Genomic DNA, 26,371 nt, shown 5'->3' on the forward strand with positions numbered 1-26,371 from the left:
TAACAATTTGGGAAAATATCCATTCAGTAAGTCTTCCTTCCTAAAAGTCTGTTCAGAAGAAGCAATGATTGGGAAACGTATTTCCTAATTCTCATTTGTAGATTCCTACCTCCCTTTTCTCTTCCTCTTTACTCCCTCTTCCTTTTCTTCTGTGTCTCTTCTCTTATTCAGCTTTTGAAACTTGATAAAGACAAGGTAATAACAGAAAAGCTATTTTAGTTTCTTCTCACATTTCAATATGCAGTGCTTACTTGAAAGGGCCCAGGTAGTGTGCCTCCATGAAGAACTTGCTTATTCTTTTCCTTCACTCATTGAAAAATATACCTTATTGTTGTTAGCATCTCCCTACCCATGACCCTTCTCTAGTACTTTAATACTATTCAATTTAATTTTATGCAAATAATTTAATAAACACCGACCTATTCCAGAACATTCTTGTATGTGTTACTGTGTTAAGTACTTATATAATAAAAATTGGTAGAGTGAATGAATATTAGTAATAAACATAATTCATAATGCTTATTTTAACTCACCTATCATCAGTCTTTCATCAGAGCTCTTAACAGGGAATGATATAAACAGATTATTTGCCATCCTTTTGCCCTTGCCTACATTTTTAGTTTAGTACTATAGTTCAAGAATAGAGAGCAGGGCCAGGGATTTAGCTCAGTGGTTTCGCCACCTGCTGCGCAAGCACAAGGACCCAAGTTTGATCCCCAGTAATAGAAAGCAGAATATCAAGAAGCATGCCTTATCCAGAATCAAGATATAATCAATTGATTAAATTGATTATAAATTAAATTAAATTGATTAAATATTTCTGGTCAACTGTAAGCCAAGCTTGGGCCCCCTTTGTCTCATAAAATAACTGTTCATGATGTGTATTTCATCCTCTTCTAAGCCAGTCATTACAAGTAGCCTTAGACACCTAGGAAACCTCATTCCCCATGCTTTACCCTCTTTATGGTTCTGTGTCTCCTTTTCTGACCCTGTCTTCCATTCATCCTTCCTCACCTCTTAAAATCCTTCGCTGTGCCTGCTGCAGCTTTATCATTTGCAAAATCAACTATTTCTTCTTCCTATCCTTTGGCCTCTGAGAACCAGTATCTTTCCTGGGGTCACTGTCTTCCGTAAAGTCTTGTCACGGGGTGGCTATTTTTCTCCCACAGCCCTTGTAACATGCTGGCTGGAGTAGGTGTCTTTTGCTTTCACAGCTGTTTCCTGTCTGTTCTCCCTCATTTTCTCTAAAATATTTAAACTGAATTGCATGTTGCAGGAATCTTCCAACTTGTCACTCTTTATTTTTTATTGATTTTCTTCTCAGTCATTATCTCCACACCCACTCAGTCTTAATTTTTTATTATTTCTGTGTCTGTAGAGATGATTCTTTCATCATCTGTTCTGTGAACTCTTCCAAGGATCTCTTCCCCATTTCACCTTATTGCTACACATCCTTCATATTCTCGATTGCATGCATCTTACTCTCTGATCCTTACCTCCTATCTTTCTAGCTCATTCCTTCTTCAGTAATCCTTCAAGCCTTCTAGGACTTAAAGTCTTTTAATCTTTATGGGATATAGTGTGACATTTCAATACACAATGTGTAATGATCATGTCAGTACACAATGTGTAATGATCAGATCAGGGCAGTTGGCATATCCATCCCTCAAACATTTATCACTTCTTTATTGGGAGCATTCAGAATCCTTTCTAGTAACTATTTTGAAATAAATAATTGTCAACCATAGTTATCCTGTGCTACAGAACATAGAAGCTATTCCTCCTATCCAATTGTACTCATTCCCATTAACCACCCTCCTTTCATCCTCCCATCCCCAGCTCTCATAATCAGTATTCTCCTCTCTACTTTTATGAGATCAACTTTTAGCTTCTACATATAAGTGAAAATATGTAGTGTTTGTCATTCTGTGCCTAATTTCACTTAATGTAATGTCCTCAAATTTCATCTATGTTGCTGCAAGTGATAGAATTTAACTTGTGTTTATGGCTGAATAAATTCCATTATGTGTGTATGTGTGTGTATGTGTATATATCACATTTAAAAAATTGATTCCTCCATGAACAGACACCTAGGTTGATTTCCTTTTGTGGCTATTGTGAATAGTGCCACAATGAGCATACAAGTGCAGATTTCTCTTAGACATACTGATGTAATTTCCATTGGCTATGCACCTCATGGTTCTATATAGAACTTTCAATCTAATTAACTGGCTCTAGTTTTTTTTCTATAGCAGTTTTCACCTTTTAAAATGTTATATACTTTATGATGTTTATCATCTCTCTTCCCCATACTGGAATGTTAGCTTTGGACATGGATTCTGTTTATTTGTTCAGTGATGTAACCAGCAGTGCCGACACATAGGAAACTCACAGGAAAATTTGTTGAATGAATGCTACAAAATCCAAATTATAAACTAATTCCAGAATGCCCAATTCCTTAATATACTCTTGAGAGGAGAGCTCTTCTATCTTTTCTGTGTTAATCAATTTTCTGTTACTATAATAAATACCTGACGTAATCAACTTAAAAAGAGAAAAGATTTGTTTTAACTTCACAGTTTTGGAGGTTCTGGTCTATGATTAGTTAACCTCATAGCTTCTGTGGTGAGGCAGCATATCAGGGATAGAGCAAAACCACTCACATATGTCCAGGAAGCCAGTGAGAGGGGGGAAAAGAAACAAGGATGTGGGGTCCCACTTTCTTCTTCCAGGGCATGTCCCTAGTGACCTAAGCACCTCCCACTAGGCCTCACTTCTTACAGTTTCCACCTCCCAGTAGTACCAAGCCTTTTAACACATGGATATTTAGGGAATGTTTAGTATCAAAACTATAGCATGAACCCGCCCAGAACATGAGGCTTAATTCCCTATTTTTGTTTTTTGTTTGGTAAAACAAGATAATAAAAAGAGGATAAAAATAATCTCTAAGGTAATTTTCCATAGTCAAATATGTGATTCCATCTTATTTATTGAATACCTGTTATGTATGCAGTGTTATGGTCTCAAAGAAGTGGTTTTATTGGAATATGTGGGGTAAATTATAACCATTTGAAACTAGATACAGGTAGTATTTTCACAGCACTGTGAATGTATAAACATTAAGGAATGAGTGAGTTTAAAATGATTCATTTTATGTTATAGGAATTTTATCTCAGTAACGTTTTATTATAACTACAAGGGAAAGATAAGTAAAATATTACCTGGGGTAGGTTATGATGTGGAATGGAGAATGCCATAAATTGGTTTTTACAGAGAAATTAATGCTTACAAATAAGAAATCACCAGGAGGGGAAGAGTGGGTGGACATTCCATGTATGAATAAGGGTACAAAGTCAAGAAACATATATCTCTTTGGCAGAATGTTTAGTTTTTGGAATATAGCTTGCAAGAGGAAAAGAATAGCTAGTAAGAATTAGATAATAGACCTTTGAAGACCATGGTAAGGAATTTAGACTTTATCCTGGAAATGGTCCAGAACATGGAAAGTATTTATAAGGGCAATGACATAATCATATTTGCTTTTTTTTTTTTTTTTTTTTTTGGTGCCAGGGATCGAACTTGGGTCCTTGCGCTTGTGCAGCAGGCGCCAAAACCACTGAGCTAAATCCCTGGCCCATATTTGCTTCTTAATAAAGTAACTCTGTTGATCATATGGAAAAATTAGTGGAAAAGAGTGGAAGCAAATAAATAAGTTAAAAAGTTATTGCAGTAAACCATGTTAGGAATAATGAAAGGATGATGAGTTTACAAACACTTTGTAAGTACAGTTTAATATTTTCAGACAGGTTGTTACATTCTGACATTATTAAATTGGAAAAGTTGAATTAAATCTTTAGGAAAATAAAATGTGAAGCCATGACTGTACCTGCTACTTGAACAGTAAGTTTAATACCCTGTTAGTTTTATTATAAGAAAATATGGGAGGTTCACTTTTTATGGAAGGACTAGAATATACTACTTCTACCTTTTCCCACACTGATGAATTATAAGGACTATATTGTAATTCTTATCCTTGGAATTTTGCATTGAATATTTTAGAATTTCTTGAAATGAGTTTAAGGAATGTCCTATGGAAATGATCTGAAAGAGCTGTTTGAAGTCCTAACTCAGCTAATTGTGGAGGTGTCTATTGTGGTGCTAAAAGATCAGTTAAGAGGGCTCTGTATGGATTTAATCCTGAATCTTTAGGTAGGCAGTGTTGGAAAATCGGAAGATTATATTAGTGTGGGACTCCCCACATATTAAGACAATGTGTGGAATCTTTTAACGCTGTCTCTTACCTCTGCATGTTTCTTGTCAGATTGAGAAAAATTTTTATTTGAGAGATATACATGGAAAGAGTGTTGAATACACCAATCACCAATTTGGGCCTATAGCAGAATAGTCTAGATCTGAGCAGAGTGCGGAAAAAGAGGTTTGCCAAGACTATCACTTTGAGAAATGACTTAATGGTTCAATAAGTTGTATAATGTAGATTGTGTCACATAGACATTGCTTGTGTGTTATGAAATATACTCGCTTGCATTGATGCCAACCCCTTTAAAAATATGTGACCATTTGAGTTCCATTTTGCTTTCAAGAGATAAGACCAAGTAAACTACAGATTAAGGAGTTGAGGGAAATGATGGAGAAGACAAAAATGAGTCTCTCTCAGGTGTAGGTAGTGTAAAAACAGAAGACTCTGTGACTTTCTTTTGGCATTAACAAGCCATCAGGTCAAGGTAAATTTGTCTCCATTTTTCTTAATGCAAACTGTTATTTCTGTATTATGAACTTTAAAGGCTGGATACAGGTTGTATAGGCAGCAAGGAATCGTAATGGAATGTGTTAAAATATTTTAACACATTTTTCTTGCCTTAGAAGGCAATGTTTATACTCAGATATATTGATGAAAATAGCAGTTAGACATTGTATAAACAGCTGAAAGTTAACTGCTTTTTTTGTTTTTTTGTTTTTTATCCTGGAGTTAACTACTCATGGCCTATTTCACTCAGAATCACTTTCAAGTTATTCAGATGTATAACATGTCCCTGTACATGCAGTTATTATTGTTAGGAGTTGCAAAGAATAAAACACAGTTTTTATTTCTTCTCTGTCTCCCATAATAAATTTAGAGATGGAAATAATTTAAAACTGACATTTAATTAATAACGTAAGTAAAGGGCTGGGGATTTAGCTCAGTGGTTTCGCCGCCTGACCCAAGTTCGATCCCTGGTACCAAAAAAAAAAAAAGTAAATTGGAGAGTATAAGAGGAAGAAATTTATTCTAAAGAACTGTAAACTTGTTGTTAAGTTGCTACTGGCAATGGGAAATTACCAGGGGAAGCTTAATTAGAGATTTGGTCAAAATTATGTTTTATGAATATTAATCTATAGAACATATTAGAAGAAGAAGAGATAGGAAGAAGATAGGCCCATTAGGAGACTACCATTTCTCAGATGTAAAAGCATGAGTGGCTTCCCAATACTCCCTGAATTATGCATGTCCTGTCATTCAAGCACAGGTCATAATATATTTTGGTGTGTGTACCACTTTACTTCTCCCTTTCAGCTAAATTGGCCTTCTTCCCTGTTCTAAAACAAAACAAATAAGGTATATACCTACTAACTTCTTGGCTGATTTTATGTTTTTGTTTCTTTGCCTAACATCCCCACCACCACCACCACTGCCGCTGCCATCAAATGTTCGTTCATTTGTGGGTTGGAGATAAGGTTTGTGGATGAGCTGGTAAAGTACAAACTGCTAATTTATGTGGAATTAGTTGCATAAGTGAATAATAATTGAGCACTATAAGTAGAGTTACAGGGAAAGATATTGGAGGAAACTAAGGGAAGTGTACCCTAACTTCCCTTATGAGACTGGTTGAAGGAGGAGATTCTCTGAGGAAGCAATGCCTGTCATAAATGTTAGGATGAATAGAAGTTTACCTGCCAGGTATAGAATAGAAAAGAAAGTGAGAGGCAGCATTTCAGACTGAGAGACTAAACTAAGCAATTTTACTGGACTACAAAATTGGAAATATGTCAAGGAAATGCAAGTAGTTTGGTGTTCCTAGACTGTAGAGTCTAAAACAGAACCCAAAGACAGGAGCCAGATTATATAAAACTTAATTATACTGTGTTAGGGAGTGTAATTGATTATCTTTCCCATTGCTGGGACAAAATACTTGGTACCTGCACCTAAAAGGAAGAGAGGGTTGTTTTATCTCACAGTTTCAGAAGGTTCAGTCTACATCAGCTGGCTCCAAGGCAGAAACATCATGGTGGAAAGGTGGGGTAGAGGAAAGCTGCTCAACTCGGGACGTCTGTATAGTCCACCTCCTGTAAGTAGACCTCACCTCTTAATTGCTCATATCAAGTTGACAGTCAAGATTAACTGGCACAGGGAGTTTGCACTATATAGGATAGTAATTTTTTAACCTTTTTTTTTTTTTACCAGAATAACCTTTTCATTTTAGAAAATCGTGTACAGAAACCCTATAACAATAGATAAACTCCACCTCCATAAACATACCACCACTCTTTTGAAACCACTGCCAGAGCAAAGAAGAAACACTGAAGAACATTAAGCCTCAGAATGACATAATGATATTTACGTTTTGAAACTACTCTGGTAAGTGTGTACAGGATAGATTTAAAGGGCAGAACATCAGTAGCATATGTCAGTGAAGAAACTGTTACAGGCATTTGGGCAACATTAGATGCTTTTGGCACCAGCTGTGATAGAGAAAGTGGTACAAGATTAGCTTTCCATCTGTAAACAATAAAAAATAGGACACATACACTCTCAGCGTATATATTTTTTCAGCCAGTGGACAATAGGCAGCCTAACACTGTGATGGTTGCCATTCTCAGCTATCTACTGCATACCATTTCCTGCATGAGCACAGTAATTTGGAGTCCAGACAGACTACTGGTGCTACTGAGCTGAGGAGGTGGAGAACAGAATGCTGCATCTGAAGAGGATAGAATCTACCAGGCAGCTTACCACAGTCTTTGGCTGAGGGCTTTGCCTCACATCTGCAAGAAAAGACTACACATGCTTTCAGAGAACAACTGGAAGTTTGAGAACATAACAAGGAATGGTCATGCTGAGCAGCGATAGAGGTGTGACCCTTCCAGTGAGAGATTTCTTTCTAACCATACCACCCCAGAAATCCATATCATTAAGGCCATATCTCAAAAATGCAGAAATGAAGCTATAGGAAAGCTTACATTATTTATTTATGTATCCACACTTAGTACTGATGAGTAAGGATTAATAAGTGAATAGTTAGAGCTGGGAATACAAGAGTAGATCAGTGGTCCTCAACTTTGCCTGCCTCTTAGATATCTGAGAAGCTGTACTGTTTCTCACTTTTTTCTTCTAAAACCGAATGAAATTATGGTCCATGATTTTTTTCTCTCTCTCTCTTCTCTTCTCTCTGTCTCGCATATGCTCTCTCTCCCCTTTCCTTTCCTCCCTCTTTCTCTGCTCCTCTTCCATTCTTTCTCCTTTTTCTGTTGCAGCAAAAGCAGCGAAGCCCAAAGAAGTATTAAAAAACATTCTCATGCTATAAAACCCAGAAGATACACAAAATTTTATGAGCAATTCATTGTAAACAAGTAAATGTGAACTAAATTAGGACAATCAGAACAGAAAATTTTTTAAAATAACTTTATTATCAAACACACACATAGAAAAAATTAAAACCTGCAAGGGGAAAAAAAGTACAGTAGGCGCCAGGAACCCCCCCCAACCCCCCCACCCCCGCTTGAAATGAGAAGACAGGTAAACAAGCCTCAGAACCAGATTTCCAGATCACCTACAGCAACCCCAAAGGGAAACGAGATGGAACACTCTGACGCTGAACCACCTGGACTCCCTGAACTAGCAACGAAAGAAGATCTGGAAAAAATGAAATTGGAAATAATTTCTCACATAACAGCAAAGATTGTGCCCATACTGCAAGACATGATTAATAAATCTAGAGAAGATGCAGATAAAAAATAGAGGAGCTGAGGAACATGATAGAATGCCAACATAAGAAACAAATTGAATCCATAAAACAGATGCAAACAGATTTCCAGGAGATTAAAAACTCCATTGAAAGTCTATGCAGCACAATGAGACAATGTGAAGACAGAATTTCAGATATAGAAGATAAGATTTCAATTAGTGACTAGGAAAAGAAAAAACTCTTTAAAATTGTAAGGGACCATGAGAAATCAATCCAGCATCTGCTAGATGATGCAAAGAAAAATAACATAAGACTGATTGGAGTCAATGAAGAAATAGGAGAGAGTGAAGATGACATAAAAAAACTGTTCACAGAAGTGATGTCAGAAAACTTCCCAAGCAGGGGAAAAGAATTTGACATGCAGATAAGCGATGCATATGGAATTCCAACTGGCCTTGATAAAAAAATCTACACCTAGGCATATAATTGTTAAGATTCCAGAAACCCAACAGAAGAATAAAATTCTACAAGAGTTAGAGAAAAGAAACAAATCACATACAAAGGAAAGCCCATCAGAATCACAGCAGACTTCTCGATGCAAACCCTCAAGGCAAGAAGAGCTTGGAGTGATGTGTTTCAAGCCCTAAAGGAAAACAAACTCCAACCCAGATTGGTGTACCCTGCAAAACTTATCTTTCAAAATTGATGGTGAAACAAGATATTTTCCTGACAAAGAGCACCTCAGGAACTTCATGAATACCAAACCGGCACTCCAAAAAATTTTAGACAAAATCCTAGGAAAAGACAATGAGGATGACAACCCCAGGAAACCCAGCAGAATGAATCCACTGGGCATGACAAGAAATTAAAAGCAAAGGGGGAGGATCAAACAAAAAGAAAAAATCATGGCAATGATAACTCGGTACGTATCAGTTATAACCATTAATGTTAGTGGTCTCAACTCACCAATCAAAAGAAATAGACTGGCAGAATGGGTGAAGAAACAAGATCCAGCAATATGCTGCATACAAGAAACACACTTAACTCAAAAGGAAACTCATAGACTGAAAGTTAAAGGGTGGAAAACAATACTCCATGTGATGCGAACCCGAAAAAAAGCAGGAGTAGCTATCCTCTTTGCAGACCAAGTAGATTTCAAACCAACACTGATTAAGAGAGACAAAGAAGGACACTATATCCTGTAAAGGGAACAATCCAAGAGGAAAATATGACAATCATAAATATCTATGCACCAAACACTAGTGCACCCAACTATATAAAGCAAGTACTAATGGACATGAAAAACCATATAAGCACTAATACAGTAGTAGTGGGGGAACATCAATACCCCATTGTTACAAATAGATAGATCAACTAAACAAAAATCAAGCAACAAAATACTAGAACTCAAACTCTTGAACATATGAACTTAACAGATGTTTACAGAGTGCTTCACCCCACAAAATCAGAATACACATTCCTTTCAGCTGGACATGGGTTGGTCTCCAAAATAGAGCACATACTCGCTCATAGAACATATTTAGGTAAGTGCAAAGGAATTGAAGTTGTCCCCCTGTATATTATCAGACCATAGTGCGATGAAAATGGATATCGACAGCAAAAGAAACTGCAAAAACTTCATACACACATGGAAATTGAACAACACACTTCTGAATAACCAATGGGTCACAGAGGAAATTAAAGAAGAAATCAGACAGTTCCTTCAAATAAATGACAATGACAACACAACATATCAGAATCTATGGGATACAATGAAAGGAATCTTACAAGGGAAATTCATAGCAGTGAATACTCATATTAGGAAAACAGAACGAGCCCAATTAAACAACCTGATGCTGAACCTCAAGCTTCTAGAAGGAGAAGAGCAGGACAAACCCAAAGCTCATACAAGGGAGGAAATTATGAAGATCAGGGCAGAAATCAATGGAGACTAAGAAAACAGTACAAAAAAATCAGTGAAGCCAAGAGTTGGTTCTTCGAAAGAATTGACAAAATTGACAAACTCTTAGCCAAGCTTATCAGAAAAAGGAAAGAAAAGGCCCAAATCCATGCAATTAGGAATGAAAAGGGTGAAATTACAACAGACCCAGCAGAAATCGAGAGGATCATCAATACCTACTTTCAGAACTTATATGCCAATAAGATGGGAAACACAGAAGAAATGGACAGATTCCTAGACACATAGGAATTACCAAAGTTGAGAATGAAGAAGACCTAAAAATTCTAAACAACCCAATATCAACCAATGAAATTGAAAACATAATTAAAAACTTATCAACCAAGAAGAGCCCAGGTCCTGATGGTTTGCTGCTGAATTCTACAAGACATTTAGAGAGGAACTACTGCCACTACTGTTTAAACTCTTCAATGAAATTGAAAGGGAAACAATACTCCCAAAATCATTCCTGGAAGCAAGCATCACCTTGATCCCCAAAGCAGAGAAAGACCCAACTGAAAAAGAGAACTATAGGCCAATCTCACTAATGAACATAGATGCAAAAATCCTTACTAAGGTACTGGCAAATAGAATTCAGAAGATCATCAAGAAGATCATACACCCTGACCAAGTGGGATTCATCCTAGGGATGCAGGGATGGTCAACATATGCAAATCAATCAATGTAATACATTATATCAGTAGCGCCAGAGACAAAAACCATATGATCATCTCAATAGATGCAGAAAAAGCATTTGACAAAATCCAACACGCATTTATGATAAAAACCCTACAAAAAATTGGAATAGATGGTCTCTACCTCAAACTGATAAAAGACATCTATCAAAACCCAACAGCCAATATCTTACAAAATGGTCAAAAACTGAAATCCTTCACACTAAAATCAGGAACAAGACAAGGATGTCCACTATCACCACTCCTGTTCAATATAGTTTTGAAAACATTAGCCACGGCAATTAGACAAGAGAAAGAAATAAAAGGAATAAAGACAGGAAATGAAGAAGTCAAATTGTCATTATTTGCAGATGACATGATACTCTATATAGAAGACCCCAAGAACTCCACCAAAAGTCTTCTAGACTTAATAGCCAAATTCAATAAAGTAGCTGGATACAAGGTCAACACACAAAAATCAATAGCTTTCCTCTACACGAACAACAGACTCACTGAGAGAAATATAGGGCAAACAATTCCTTTCACAATAGTGTCCAAAAAAACTGAAATACCTAGGAATCAACCTAACAAAAGAAATCAAAGACTTCTCTGAAAACTATAGCACTTTGAAAAAAGAGATTGAGGGGATATCAGAAAATGGAAAGACAAGGGCTGGGGATTTAGCTCAGTGGTTCTGGCGCCTACCTTGCAAGCACAAGGTCCTGAGTTCGATCCCTGGTACCAAAAAAGACAAAAACAGAAAATGGAAAGACATCCCTTGTTCCTGGGTAGGAAGGATCAACATAGTGAAAATGGCCATACTTCCAAAATTGCTATATAGATTCAATGCAATCCCAGTTGAAATCCCAGCAGCATACTTCACAGACCTTGAGAAAACAATCTAAAAATTCATTTGGAACAAGAAGAGACCCAGAATAGCAAAAGCAATTCTAGGTAACAGAGACATGGCAGGGGGTATTACAACTCCCAACTTGAAACTCTACTACAAAGCTACTGTGATAAAAACAGCATGGTACTGGCAAAGAAACTTACCTCAGGACCAGTGGAACAGATTAGAAGATGCAGAAACAACTGCAGATACACTCAGCCACCTCATCTTGACAAAGGAGCCAAACACTCTCACTGGAGGAAAGATAGCCTCTTTAATAAATGGTGTTGAAAATTGGGCTTCAACTTGCCAAAGATTAAAACTAGACCTGTACCTCTGCCCATGCACTAAACTAAAATCAAAATGGATTAAAGATCTAAATATAAAAACAGAAACGCTGAACTGGCTGGAACAGAGGTTAGGTAGAACTCCTGAAGACATTGGGCTAGGAAAAGATTTTATAAACAAAACCTCACTTGCCCATGAACTAGCACAAATAATCAACAAGTGGGATCTCTTCTTACTAAAAAGCTTCTGCACAGCAAGAGAAACCACCAGCAGTGTGAAGAGACAACCCACAATGTGGGAAAAAATTTTCACCAGCGGCCCTTCAGACTATCTCAAATCTATAAAGAACGTTAAAAAATCAGACCACCCAAATTTAAAGACACAGTCCGAAAATGGGCATCTGAAATGAACAGACATTTCTCACACAAAGAAGTAGAAATGGCAAATAAACATGAAAAAATGTTCATCATCACTGGTCATTCGAGAGATGCAAATGAAAACAATGCTGAGATTCCACCTCACCCCAGAAAGAATGGCTGCTATCATGAAATCAACCAATAACAAATGCTGGCGGGGCTGTGGGGAAAGAGGAACCCTGCTCCACTGCTGGTGGGAGTGTCGACTGGTGCAAGCACTGTGGAAATCAGTATGGAGATACCTCAAAGAACTAGGACTGGAAGTCCCATTTGACCCAGCTATTCCCCTCCTGGGTATCTTCCCCAAAGAATTAAAAGAATCATACCACCATGATATATGTGCACCCATGTTCATAGAAGCACACTTTGTAATAGCTAAAACTTGGAAACAGCCCAAATGCCTATCAACTGGAGACTGGATCAAGAAAATGTGGGGTTTGTTTTATAAAATGGAGTATTACTCAGCCATAAAAAATGAGAAATTAGAGACATTTATTGCTAAATGGAGGCACATCGAGGCAATACTCTTAAGTGAAGTAAATAGGACACGTATGTATAAATACCGAATAGTTTCTGTAGTGTGAGAAACTGAAAGTGTAAATAAGGACTAAAAGGTACAATAGATAATGTGAAATAGGAAGAAAAGGGGCAAAGGAGAAGGGGAAGAGGGAGGGGTAGGGGAAAGGAAAGAAGGGAATGGAATTAATATGAGAAAATGAAAAAAAGGAAACAAAGTCTTTGTAAATAGGGATGGAGGGGTTGAAGGGAGGGCAGGGGAAGGGGGAAAAATAAGAACCAAGAGTGATTATGTAAAGGTGCATATCTCCAATGATGAATGTCATTATATTGTTCACCTAAAATGTACCAATAAAAGGATTTTAAAAAGTACAGTAATACTCAAATACAGTGGAACTCAAAAGAAAACTGAAAAGCACTTAAACATTTTTCCATATAACTTAAAAAAACATCTCAAGCACCAACAAGACACCAGAGGATGTGATTTGTTTCAGAAAGTCCTCCAGAACCAACATTGAACAAATAGTGATCTGGAAAAAAACTCCAGTTAGTTAGCATACTCCACATAAGCCAAACTTCTCCCTAATTTAAATGTCGATACAGTCATATATGACATGCAGTGGAAACACAATCCGAGAAATATGTTATTAGGCCATTTAATATAATAACATTTCTCAACAAAAATTTGTTCTTGTAAAATATCTTTAGCTGAACGTTAAGATTTTTGTCAATTCAAATTTGGTTCATTTGAAGGGGCTTGATTTATGATCTGTCCAATTTTATAGGAGTAAAAGGTAAATATCTTTTAAAAACTGTATTTATCAATCTATATAGTGTATAGAAGTAAAACATTCTTTAAAAATTCAAGTTTAAAATAAGCCACCATGTTTCCTTTTAAGTAAAATGCCCTAATCTTTAAGAGTGATAGTTTGAATAAATCCTTGCATCATATTTTAAGTTTCAGCAATCAGAAATGAAGAGTCTGTATTAAAACTTTAAGAAAATATTTCTGAGTGAATTTTAGGTCCAAATAAGAAGTTTGGTATGTTTTATTTATTATCTCCTTATATATGGCAGAGAAAAGGTATATGATAAAGCATCGATTCTTCTTTTTCATGGATGTGACCTTTATAAATTTCCACAAATCAAATTATCCTCTTCTAAAACACTGTAAACAGTTTTTTTCTGCAGAAGTTAAGCCTTTGTAATTTCAGGTAATAGGCATTTTTAGAATTAAAATAGTTATGTTTCTTTAGATTCAACTATCTGCTGAAAATCCAAACTATTTTTCTTTTCCAAATTTACCGCCTCTCCTACTTTTAAAGCATGTAGAGGGATACATTTTTTGCCTTTTTTTCTTTTTCCCCATTAACTTTATTGGTACATTTTAGGTATACAGTACAGTTACATTCATCATTGGGATCTTGTACCATTACATGAGTCTCTTGGTTCTTATTTTTTTCCCCTTCCCTTGCCCTCCCATCACCCCCTCCACCCTTCCCTATTTGCAAAAACCTTGTTTCCATTTTTTTCCTCTTCTCATATTTTTTCCTTTCCCTTTTTTCCCTTCCCCTACCCCTCCCAATTCCCCTGCTCTTGTAGACCTTTTCTTCCTGTTAACACAATATCAGTTATACATTTTTAAAATTACAATATTAAGATCTAGGAGACATTACCACAGATTTTACAGAATTTAAAAGGATATAGAAAGCATATTACAAAAATCTTTTTTGAAATAAATTTGACAACTTCTAAGAAGTAACTTAGAAGACAAATTAATGAAACTAACTCTGGAGGAAATATAAAATTTGAATAGCACCTATTAAAGAAAGTATATTCCTAGCTTGAAAACCTACCTATATGACAACAACAGGCTCATAAACATTTTAACTGATAAATTATATCAAACATTTAAAGCAGAAAAAAGAAGGAACACTTCTCCCCTCATTTTAGGAACTCAACATTGTGCTAATCCTAAAACTGGATAAAGATAATAGAAGACAAAAGTATGAACATAGATAGAAATTTGTTTAACAAAACAAACTCTTAGAAGTCAGATCTGGCAGTATGTAGAAAGTGGTTTTGTTATAGGGATGGCAGTGTTGGTTCAGCATTGGAAGATCCACCCCCAAAAGTCATCATTTTAACAGAAGAAAGGAAAAAGCCATATGATCCTGTCACTAGTTGGAGAAAGAGTATTGGACTAAATTCTACAGCTGTTCATGGTAAAAGCTATCAGGAGACTAGAAGTAGAATAGAACCTTCTCAACAGATCAAAGACATGTACTCCATACTTCCAACAAAAACTCCTTCTATGAATGGAGACGATACAATGCTTTCTCCCTAAAGTAGGGAACAAGGGCATATATGCCTACTCTTCTTCTGTCCATTAGACTTTGAAACATAGGTCTAAACCAAAATAGTCTGGCAATAAAATGACACAACTAGGATAGGATTGGCAAGTTAGAAGCAAAATCTTTATATGTAGATGAAATGATCATCTCCAGAGAAAATACTAAGAAATCTCTAGGAGCCCCTAGAACTTGTACTTGAATTTAGCAGGATTAGAAAACACAAGGTATATATAAAAATTCAGGTCTGTGTATACTTGCTATAAATGAAGAACTGGATATTGAAATTTAAAAGTTATGTAGGAGTACAAAGGACCCAGAAAAGCCAAAAACAAAAACAGTTTTGGAAGATGTTTAGCACCCAATTTTAAGACTTCTTCTAAAGCTACAGTAATCAAGGCAGTGTTGGTGTAAGGAAAGACATATAGATCATTGGAATAAAACAGGGAATCTAGAAATAGAACCACACATATATGGTCCACTGAGTTTTGAAAGATCATTTAACATTAGCATTTTATAGAATATAAACTCGATTCAAGAGCCAAGGAAGAGATAGTGTCTTCAGCAAACGGCACTTAGAACACCTGGTATCCGTATATAAAAAATTAACCTCAACCCTTTATTTCAGTACATGAAAATAACTTGAAGGGATCTATGAACCTAAATAAGAAAGCCTAAAAGTATAAAATTTTAAGAAGAAATTATAAGGGAAAATATTTATGAATTCAGGGTAGGCAAGAACTACCTAGGATACAAAAACCATGATGTATAAAAGAAAAAATATTGATGAGATTCCATCAAAATTTAGAACTTTAAATGACATCATTAAAATGAAAAGTAGTGCTTAAAGAGACCATATTTACAATGCATATAACCTATGAGCAGAATTAAAGAATTCTTAGAGCTCATTAATGGACAACCCAATTAAAATGTAGACATAAGATGATAAATAGCCAGTATAGCACAAGGAATGGTGTGCAATTCTAGAATCAGAAGAATACTAATGAGTACAATAATACGATTGAATTATACACTCATTAGGGAGATGAAGTCAAAAGTTTTAAAAGCCTTGTCATGACTTTTTCTTTTTGTTGGATTCTCCCCCTTTGCATTTAATTTGTCATGCCCAATGGATTCATTCTGATGGGTTTCCTGGGGTTGTGATCCCCATTGTCTTTTCCTAGGGCATTGTCTAAAATTTTTTGGAGTGCCGGTTTGGTATTCATGAAGTTCCTGAGGTGCTCTTTATTATGAAAGCATCTTATTTCTCCATAACTTTTGAAAGATAGTTTTGCAGGGTACATCAATCTGGGTTGGAGGCTGTTTTCCTTCAGGGCTTGAAGTATATCACTCAAGCTCTTCTTGCCTTGAGGGTTTGCATTGAGAAGTCTGCTGTGATTCTGATGGGCTTTCCTTTGTATGTGATTTGCCTCTTTTCTCTCACTGCTTGTAGAATTTTATTCTTCTGTTGGATTTCTGGAATCCTATTATATGCCTATGTGTAGATTTTTTTGATTAAGGTTAGCTGGAGTCCTATATGCCTCACTTATCTGTATATCAAGTTCTTTTCCCCTCCTTGGGAAGTTTTCTGCCATCACTTCTGTGAAGAGTTTTTTTATGTCATCTGCACTGTCTTCCTCTTTCTTCATTGACTCCAGTCAGTCTTATGTTATTCTTCTTTGCATCGTCTAGCAGCTGCTGGATTGATTTCTCATGTTCCCTTACAATTTTAAAGCAATTTTTCTTTTCCTGGTCACTAATTGCAATCTTATCTTCTATATGTGAAATTCTATCCTCACATTGTTTCATTCTGCTGCGCAGAGTTTTGATGGAGTTTTTAATCTCTTGGAAATCTGTTTGTATCTGTTTTATGGATTCCATTTGTTTCCTATGTTGGGATTCCATCATGTTCCTCAGATCCTCTATTTTTTTATCTGTGTCCTCTCTAGATTTATTAATCCTGTCTTGCACCATGAGCAAAATCTTTGCTGTTATCTGAGTAATTATTTCTGATTTCATTTTTCCCAGATCCTCTTTTGTTGCCAGTTCAGAGAGTCCAGGTGGTTGAGTATCAGAGTGTTCCATCTCGTTTCCCTTTGGAGTTGCTGTAGGTGATCTGGAAGTCTGTTTTTGAGGCTTGTTTATGTGTCTTCTCATTTCCATGGGGGGGGGGGTGCTTCTGCCGCCCACGCGGCTCACCTTCTGTGCCCTAGGAGCTTGGGATGGCAACAGGGGAGCTTCCTTCTGGGTGCTGGGACCAGCTGAGCTTCACTACCCTAGGAGCCTGGGATGGAGGCAGGGAGCTTCCTTCCGGGTGCTGGGACCGGCTGAGCTTCACTGCTCTAGGAGCCTGGGATGGAGGTGGGGAGCTTCCTTCCGGGAGCTGGAACCCGCTGAGCTTCTCTGCCCTAGGAGCCTCGGATGGAGGCAGGGAGCTACCTTCCAGGTGCTGGGACCAGCTGAGCTTCACTGCCCTAGGAGCCTCATTTTTTGCCTTTCTTAATAGGAAGGAGTCACTCAACCTTTCAGTGATACTCTTTTAATTATTTAAAGAGAGATAATTTCCATCCTGAAAGGGATGGGTGACTTAGATTACTGTTCGTGAAGTTTTACATTACAGAGTACTTTTGAAAGTATATGCCTTTGTTGATGCTGTTATATGGTTTCAACATATTTTTAAAATTTTTCTTAATTCTGCCCTTCAGTTTCTCAGCTAAGTGTAATGAGGTAGGGGACTATAAAGATATGAAAATTTTCAGTGCTCTGGAAGTTTCAGGAATTTGCTCTTCTGATTCTCAGTAACAATCGCTTCTCGGCCTTTTGGCTAAGATCCAGTGCAGATTCTCAGTAACACAGAGAGCTTCCCTTTCTGTTATCTCTTTGACCTCAGTCATAGGAATTAGATTACTGAGGCAGAGCAAAGGCATGTGCACCTGTCCCAGTTTTGTTGGGCCAATTGATACAGTGTATGTTCTTTGCAATCATTTGGAAAAATAAACTATCCCTCACCTGTGAACAAGGAAAAGTTATCATGCTTTCATAATGTCACACACAATTCTTGGATTTGTGCACAATAAGAATTAAATGATAGTAATTATTATTAAAATTCAAGAGCCATAAAAATTAGGAACAATTATTAATTGTTGATATAATTTACTAAACTACTTAGGATATCATCAATATAATTCTTCTGATACAAGTTATTGATAATTATTTGTAAAATGTCTTTGCTCATTATCTGCATACCTAGCATTATAGTGTTCGTCCTTTATCCATGGTTTTATCTTCCACAGTTTCAGTTATCCATGGCAAACTGCAGTTTGAAAATATTAAGTGGTAATTTCAGAAATAAGTAATTCATAAGTCTTAAATTTTGCACTGTTTTGTGGTATCCTGGTTCCTCCTGCCTGGGATTTGAACCATCCCTTTCTCCAGCATATCCATACTGTATACGCTACTCACCCATTAGTCACTTAGCATGTGTCTTGGTTATCTGATAGGCTGTCAAGGTATCACAGTGCCTGTGTTCAGGTAACCCTTATTTTACTTAAAAATAACCCCAAAGCACAAGAGCAGTCATGCTGAGAATTTAAATATGCCAAAGATAAGCTATAAAATGCTTCCTTTAAGTGAAAAGGTAAAATTACACTATTTTAGAACACCTTGAGGTGGGCAGGGGGAGACAGTTATTTAACTTTTATTATAATATATTGTTAAAATTGCTCTCCTATTATTCCTATTTTAATCTCTTTGCCTAATTTATTACTTAACTTTGTATAGGACAAAAGCATAGTACATATAAGTATATACTATGTAAAAAAATTATATATATATATATATAGAGAGAGAGAGAGTACTATGTTGTCTATATGTCGTTTCAAGTATCCACTGAGGGCCTTGAACCTATTTCTATAGGTAAGAGGAGACTGTTCTACCCCTGGCCCCTAAACAAACAGAAAAAAGGAACTTAGAACCATATCATTACTTTACAGTGATAATCTTCTGAATAAGCTTTAAAATAGTTGTTAGCCTTAGAGATCTCTTTTATATTCATCGTTCTTATTCCACTTCTACAATCACTTGATATGTTTTCTAAAACTATGCCAGAAGAACTATCTTAGAATTATAGAAACAGCCTCAACTTTGAAAGAAAGCATACTAGTTTCTGTAGGTATCTATACAGGTATCTGTATTAGCTTCCATTAGAAATGTTTTGTTATCTATGTCTAAGTACTTGATTGTAAAATTGAAGAAAATTTAATAATTTTACTTGTATCTATCTAACAAAAACTCCCACCTTCTTTAAAGAGAATTTTGAAGATGAATCTTGTCAACTTTTATTTCCATTTACCTCTTTGAACACTAGATAAAAGTAGAGCTTGTGAACTAATTTCTGATGCAGAAGAAACTTGTATTTGTGTGGGTGTTTTGTTTTGTTTTCTGAGCTCCCAGAGCAGCTGCACACCTGGACATGATTTGTACATACTTCATGTGAGCTAATTTGCTTACTCACCCTTCCTGATTTTTCAGTTTCTTTTTAAAGAAAACTTCCTGAAAGGGGTTAATTAGTGCCATATTTGTACACTTCTCTTACTTTATTCTGCTCATTTCACACTTCCATCTTCACTAACTAGAAAACATTATTCAATCAGAATGCTGTTATGGAGAGTTCAATATTAACTTTAAGCTCTTTTTCTTTTGGTTTACTAGATACCTGTGGAAGGAGGACAGGAGCAACAGACAGATTCCACTAAAGGGCGATGCCTAAGGAGAACTGTCAGCGTCCCTTCCGAGGGCCAGTTTCCTGAATACCCACCAGAGGGCACCAGCAAACTGGGTAAGCTAATACTAACAGGGCAGAAATTCCTAGATTTGTATTGGGTGATTTGTGGTCTTGTTACTGGTACAGTAAGACAGAACATCCTGTGTTTCCTGTGAGTACATTGAAATTAACATGGGAATCCAGAGTTAGAAGTCATTAGAGAGTTCTATTGTGTATAACCAGGTGACAAGAAAGTTAGTTTACAAAGCTAGAATGTATCTGAATGCAAGCTGATAAGAGTACTCTTTAGTCCTGTGCAGGTTGGATGGCATGTTGTTTCTGTGTTTATTGCTCAGCTCTAGATTTTGAAAGAGCAACAGTGATCTTGTTGAAGTACTAATATTCATAGGGAAGTCAATGAGAACTAAATATAGAGTAGTTTTAGACATAGCCTAGGCTAAGTTAGCTAAGATAGTTTTGCATATTTCATAAGTTTATATTCAGAACTGGAGTGGATGACAGAAGGGAAAATTCTTGAAAACCCATGAGAAGTAGAACATGGTGGTGCACACCTGTAATCCCATCACTTGGGAGGCTGAGGCAGGAGGATCACTGGGAGTTTGAGACCAGCCTGGGCTACATACTGAGTTCAAGCCAGTCTGAAACACAGAGCAAGATCCTGTCTCAAAAAAAAAAAGTCTCAAAACAACAGTAGCACCAACCAAAAAATCCATATTGGGCTGAAGACATAGCTTAGTGGTAGAGTATTTGCCTTGTATGTAAGAGGACCTAGCTTTGATCCCCAGCACCACCAAAAGCAAAACAAACAAAAACCCCACAAAGAATACCTCATTTCAATTGTTGCATATACTAAAGGAATTAATGTCAAAAGCAAAGCAACTCCCTGTAGCTCTCCCCACCCCAATTTCATACCAAATGTATTGTTAGGTATTTTTTTATTTTTTAACAATGGATGTGTAAATGTTTAAACTAGCCAGATAATTTTAAGGATTATGTCATTTAAAATAATGAAGGAATTTGAAAATAGGAAATGCTGTGGTTCTTCATGCTGTTGATTATTATGTGCTTAGTGAGCTGTTTAGTTTTAGTCATAGACTCTTGTTAGGTAGAAAAAACAGAACCACTTATTGTCTCTGTGATAGTCAATATTTATAATTCTGTGATTTGGTTGTGTTTTCTAAAATCAGGTTTTGGTTTGGTTTTGTCTTTTTCTTTGTTTTCTAAATGTTTCTCAGAATTCTTGGTCAGAATTTGAATCCTTGATTTCCCTTTTTACCTTGTATCTATAATTGCTTTTCTAGAAATTAGTCAAGTTAGTAAGTGTCTCCAACTGTTCATATTTGGAGAAAACATATTTCAGGTCATCTTATTTCCATTATACCTCTTCAGCAGGTGTTGAAACCAGTTTAAGTATGAGCCTAATTTATTTTAAGAATCTGTCTGGGTCTTACCATTTTATAACCTGTTTATATTTCACATTAATTGATATTTCATGTGCACTAAACTGGCTTACAGTCACTTTCTTTCAATCCCTTTGCTTTTGCTATTTTTAATGTTATACTGACAGCTGTCTTTACCACTTCTTTAGGAAGCATTGACTACAGTATTCAAACTTTGACACACAGAAGTCAGTGGATTTCGAGGGAGTATAACCACAGTCTGTAGAATTATGTCAGTGTTAGAGAAGAGAGGACTGAATGTCCAGGTACTGGTGCCAGTGGTAAGCTAAGATGTGGGGCAGACATGTCTGGCCAGAGCTGGTCCACTGCCTTTTGCCTTAAAAGCATGGCAGCAGCCCTCCCTTGTGGTTCCTCACGGTTGTTTTCAGAGCAAGTGTCCTAAATTGACACTGAATGCCACCCTATAAAAAATGAGAAGAAAATGATGACTTCTATCATACATGCCCATCTAATCTTTTTCTTTCTTTTTTTTTTATTGGTACATTTTAGATAGACATAATGATCACATTCATCACAGGGAATTTGTACCTGTACATGATGTATCTTAAATCTTTTTTTTCCCCAATCCCCTCCCCTCCCTTCAACCCCTCTTCCCTTCCTTATTTACAAAAGCTTTGTTTCCAGTTTTTTCCTTCTGTTTTCTTGTCCCTTCTTTCCTTCTTACCCCCTTTGCTCCCCTTCCCATTCGAACATTTTCTTCCCATTTCCCAGTATCTATTATGCATTTTGGTCCTTATTTACATTTTCTGTGTCTCACACTAGAGAAACAATGTGGTATTTAAACATGTGTGTCCTATTTATTTCACGTAAGAGTGTGGTCTCAGTTGCATCCATTTACCTAGAACTGTCTCAAATTTAACCTTTTTATGGCAGAGTAGTATTCCGTTGTATAAAAAAACTACATCATCTTTATCCATTCATCAGTAGATGGTACATGCCTGTCTAATCTTGGTAAATAATTATTCTTTTGTCCTATTTTTATCTCGTGTTTTATCATTAGGTAAAAATTTCTTGTTTTAGATATTTCAGAATAATTTTGTGTATGTAATATTCTATGCCAGTCTCTAAGAGTGAAAAGTGTCAGATTTTTGCTTTTAGAAGATTTTTAGGTAGAATGAATACATGTAGAAACAAAAATATGTTAGTATACAAAAATCAATTGTATTTCTGCTGATATTTCTATATACCAACAAATGGGAAATGAAAAATTAAAATATATTATTTATCATAGTATCACAAGATAGTAAATAGGAAAATATAAAAAGAAATATGCCCAGACTTCCATGTAGAGAACTATAAAACATAATTGAAGAAAACAGTAAATTTAAGTAAATGGAGGACTATACCATGATCATACATTAGAAGACAATATTGTCTTCCAGTTCTCAAGATCAGAATTACAATATGGCATCCTCTAGCACTACCACACACATGCAAATGCACGCATGCTAAAAAAATGAAAAAGGAGCTAGAGATACATCCTTCAGTGTGAAGGCCTTGGGTTCATTTCCTAACATGAGGTTGAGGGATAATGTATGCACTCTGGTAGACTGAAGCAGGAGGACTACAAATTCAAGCCCAGCCTGGGCAATTTAGCAGCAAGAGGAAGAGTAATAGGAGATAGTATGATCGAGTTCTTGGACAGCTAGATTATAAAGCTTTACAAATTACTGAAGAGCTAAAATTGATATGAATTTTGGTTCACCAAATTCTTTTCCACTGAAAATATGATATGGTGTTTTCTTGGGCATATAAACATAATTTCTAAAGCACCTACTTCTAGATTTTTAAAATCTAGAAAAAATCTAGGCTTTATTTTGTTTATCAAAAGATAACTTAAATTCAAACCATAGAAAGCATGATTAGGTAAGTTTTCCAAAGGAAATGACTTCTTCAGATGATAGAATTCTTTGTATATAAATAGTGGAAGGTATATTGATTATAGAAACATATGAACTAGAATTAGTAAATATTTCTTTTCAATGTAAATATAACCTGTGAAGTCAATTTCATGTTTAAAAATATAGCTATCAAATATCTTGGAAGGGGAAAAGTGAACACCGAACAGTGCACATTTTTGTGAGCTATACATTTATGAAAGAAATTTTCTTGCCTCATATTGCTAATAATCCCTAATATTGCCTAATATTACCTCATATTGTTTAATGGCTGCTGGTATGCAGCATAGAGGTGAATTGGGAACTCTGCAGTCTTCTTATTGCGTGGGCATTCCAGTACAGCTCACTCTCTCGTGCCAAAATGAGTAAGAACATTTGTTTGTAGGTAACATCATAAACAAGATCATAAAGCTGATTTAGTTAGAAGATACCTAGTATTCATAATTCCAAGGCTTTGTCAGTTCTAAAAGTTCAGATCAAACTGATAAATTAAAAACTTAACATGTAGTAACTCAAGCCTCAGAGATCTCATGCCTCTATTTTTTGATAAAATCTTAAAGTAACCTCATGGTATTACTTACACCATCTCTGGATTTAAAAACTAAAGCACCTGAGCCTGTAATAGTATATTTGTTGTTATAGTGCAGTTCTTGAAAACCTGTAAACAAGCTGGTTGTGGTGGCACATAAGTGTAATCCCAGCACTCGGGAGGCTGAAGCAGGAGAATTGCCCACAAGTTCAAGGCCAACCTCGGCTACATAGTGAGTTCAGGGCCAGCCTGAACTACAAAGGGAGACCCTGTCTCAAAAAAAACCAAAAACAAGCAAACAAACAAACCCCATAAACATTAATAAATGCATTTAAATTCTAACTTGACATAATATGCCTCTGATATATTTAGGAAAGCCTTAGGAAAGAAGATGTCAAAAGCCTTTTAGAACTAAAGCCAGCTATTCAAATTTTAATATTTATAATTTTCTTTGAAGATTCCTAAAATTTTCAAGTCTTGTTCTTTTCCTATTAAAAAGAAAAAACTAAGGTAATTGGACAGATATCTATAAGCAAGCTTACACTATGACAGCTTTGTGAATATACAGCCTTAATACTTATATTCCATCCTTAATATATTTCAGTGATGTGCAAGTAATTTGAGAAAGTCAAATGAGTCCAAGGCTTTTTAAAATCTTGGAATAATGTTCCTCAAGGCTTTTGGGTTTCCTTAAAAATCAGGAGCTAGTATATATTTATCCTCTAAAATCTGGTTCTCTAAGATATACCTGGAAACTTATAATATTCTGGAAAAATGAGCTTGAGTCTGGGATAAAGTAGCCTTTGACAATCAGTTCAGCTGTAATGTGACATACGTAATACTAAAGATCACCACGTTATGCAAAATTGCACAGTGAAAATCACAGGGTTTATTGAATTAGAAGCACTACTCTTAAAAATTTGGTCAGACAGATGTACTGGTGCATGCCAGCACTTAGACAGCTGAGCTGGGAGGATTGTGAGTTCAGGCCAGTGTAATGAGACCTTGTCTCAAAAAAAAAAAGGTCAGTAACACGTAAAAGCTGTAAGAACTAGGTTTAAAAAAAAAACTACAACAAATATAGCACTTTACCTTGATACAATCCTAAAATTTGCCTGTGGTAGTGGGTGTCAGAATAGTTTATAAGATTATTGTAAAGTAATGAGCTATAAAATCACATGGAATATTGTTACATAAAATGTGTTCAGGTGTGATGGACACACAGTAAACTGAGGCAGGTAGTAGTTGCTTAAGCTGTATATGAGTATCAGTATTTTGTGTGTTCAACATGGCCTTGTTCAGCTGGATGTACTTGTCTTTGTTCACTTGGTGTTTATCATATTGTGCATAAGCAGAATCTATGTAATGTGCAAATTGCTCCCTAAAATACATAAATTGTGTTGGAACACTAACATTTTCAAAGCAAGCATTGTAACAGAACCAACCTTACTACCAATCTACTCTTAATCAGATTTGTCAATTAAAAAGATAAATGCTCTTATCTTCTTCATCCTGCTGCGGTAGAGATCCATTCACTTATGTGGAAGTGATTCCCAGGGTCCTTGTCATTGTCATTGATTTGTGGTTATTTCATAAATTTTCCACCAGATGGCAGTCAAGTCTCTTAAATAAAGGATTCTCTTTCTGAGTCACAAAAGTCATTTGTATAATGTTAACATTGCTTTCCCAGTTTGTACCTTCAAACTCTTTTTTTTTTTTTTTTTTTGGTACCAGGGATCAAACTCAGGACCTTGCGCTTGTGAGGCAAGTGCGGTACCACTGAGCTAAATTCCTGGCCCTTGTACCTTCAAATTCTTGGGAATTGGTGCCCAAGAAAATCAGAGCGGGGTCCTCTAAAATGTGAAACCTGGATAGGGCTCCTCTTAATCAGTCCTAAGGCAATATTAGTATATGTTAATATTAGTATATGAGTACATGTATGCTAAGATCACTAAACCACTATGGTATTTGGAGAATTAGCAGGAAGGGGAACTGAGTGGCATAAATGAGAATGCTTTTCAGATTCAGCTTGAACTTCTGGAGAGAGAAAGGACAAATTGAAACTACATATCTGATTGTACTCCTTGGAGAAGCCCCACAAAGCTGTAGTAAAGAGATTTTATTTTATAGACATGGTCCTTCAAGGGTCCAAAGAATGAGCAGAAAAATCCCCCCCCACACACGCACATGTACACACATGTACACATGCACATGGACGTGAGCACACAAATTGAAAGCTGAAAGCAAATAGAAGTTAGTAAATGGAATAGCTCATTTGAGAAAATCAGATCTTAATGTGGCAAAGATTAAAGCTGAAAAATAGTGTTATTTTTATCAGAATCTTCAAGTACTAAGAATTGATGGTACTCAGAACATAGGTTAGTTAATTCCTAGGTCATGTTTGCTTCTTCATTTCACTAAACAGCTATTCTTTGCACCTATACCTCCACTCTAGTATTATAATGCTATTGGGTATATTATCAAGGAGAAGAAAGGTCCTAAGATCTCTGGATTGGGAGATACCAGGAAAAATTCAGCTTCTATGAGACAACTTTGTTAGATTCCAAGTATGAGTAACATTATGTGTATTTTAAAAATCGGACAGAAATAAAATTTGAATAGTAGCCATAAAAAAGTCTGAAATCCTGT

The 26,371-nt window shown here is 36.1% G+C and overlaps 1 protein-coding gene across 8 annotated transcripts in view; it reads left to right on the forward strand.

Annotated features, from left to right (window-relative positions):
- Nucleotides 1-26,371, forward strand: part of Rasal2 (RAS protein activator like 2) — a 330,126-nt gene that overhangs the window by 138,216 nt on the left and 165,539 nt on the right. For all 8 annotated transcript variants that reach the window (XM_004853375.3, XM_004853376.3, XM_087194374.1 and 5 more), the window contains exon 3: nt 19,763-19,889. In XM_004853375.3, coding sequence (XP_004853432.1) covers nt 19,763-19,889 — 127 coding nt within the window. The remainder of the gene's footprint in view (nt 1-19,762; nt 19,890-26,371) is intronic.

Source organism: Heterocephalus glaber, unplaced genomic scaffold (genome assembly GCF_053883595.1).
Source record: "Heterocephalus glaber isolate CG9 unplaced genomic scaffold, H.glaber_assembly_v1.0 deba00001600, whole genome shotgun sequence".
NCBI lineage: Eukaryota > Metazoa > Chordata > Mammalia > Rodentia > Bathyergidae > Heterocephalus > Heterocephalus glaber.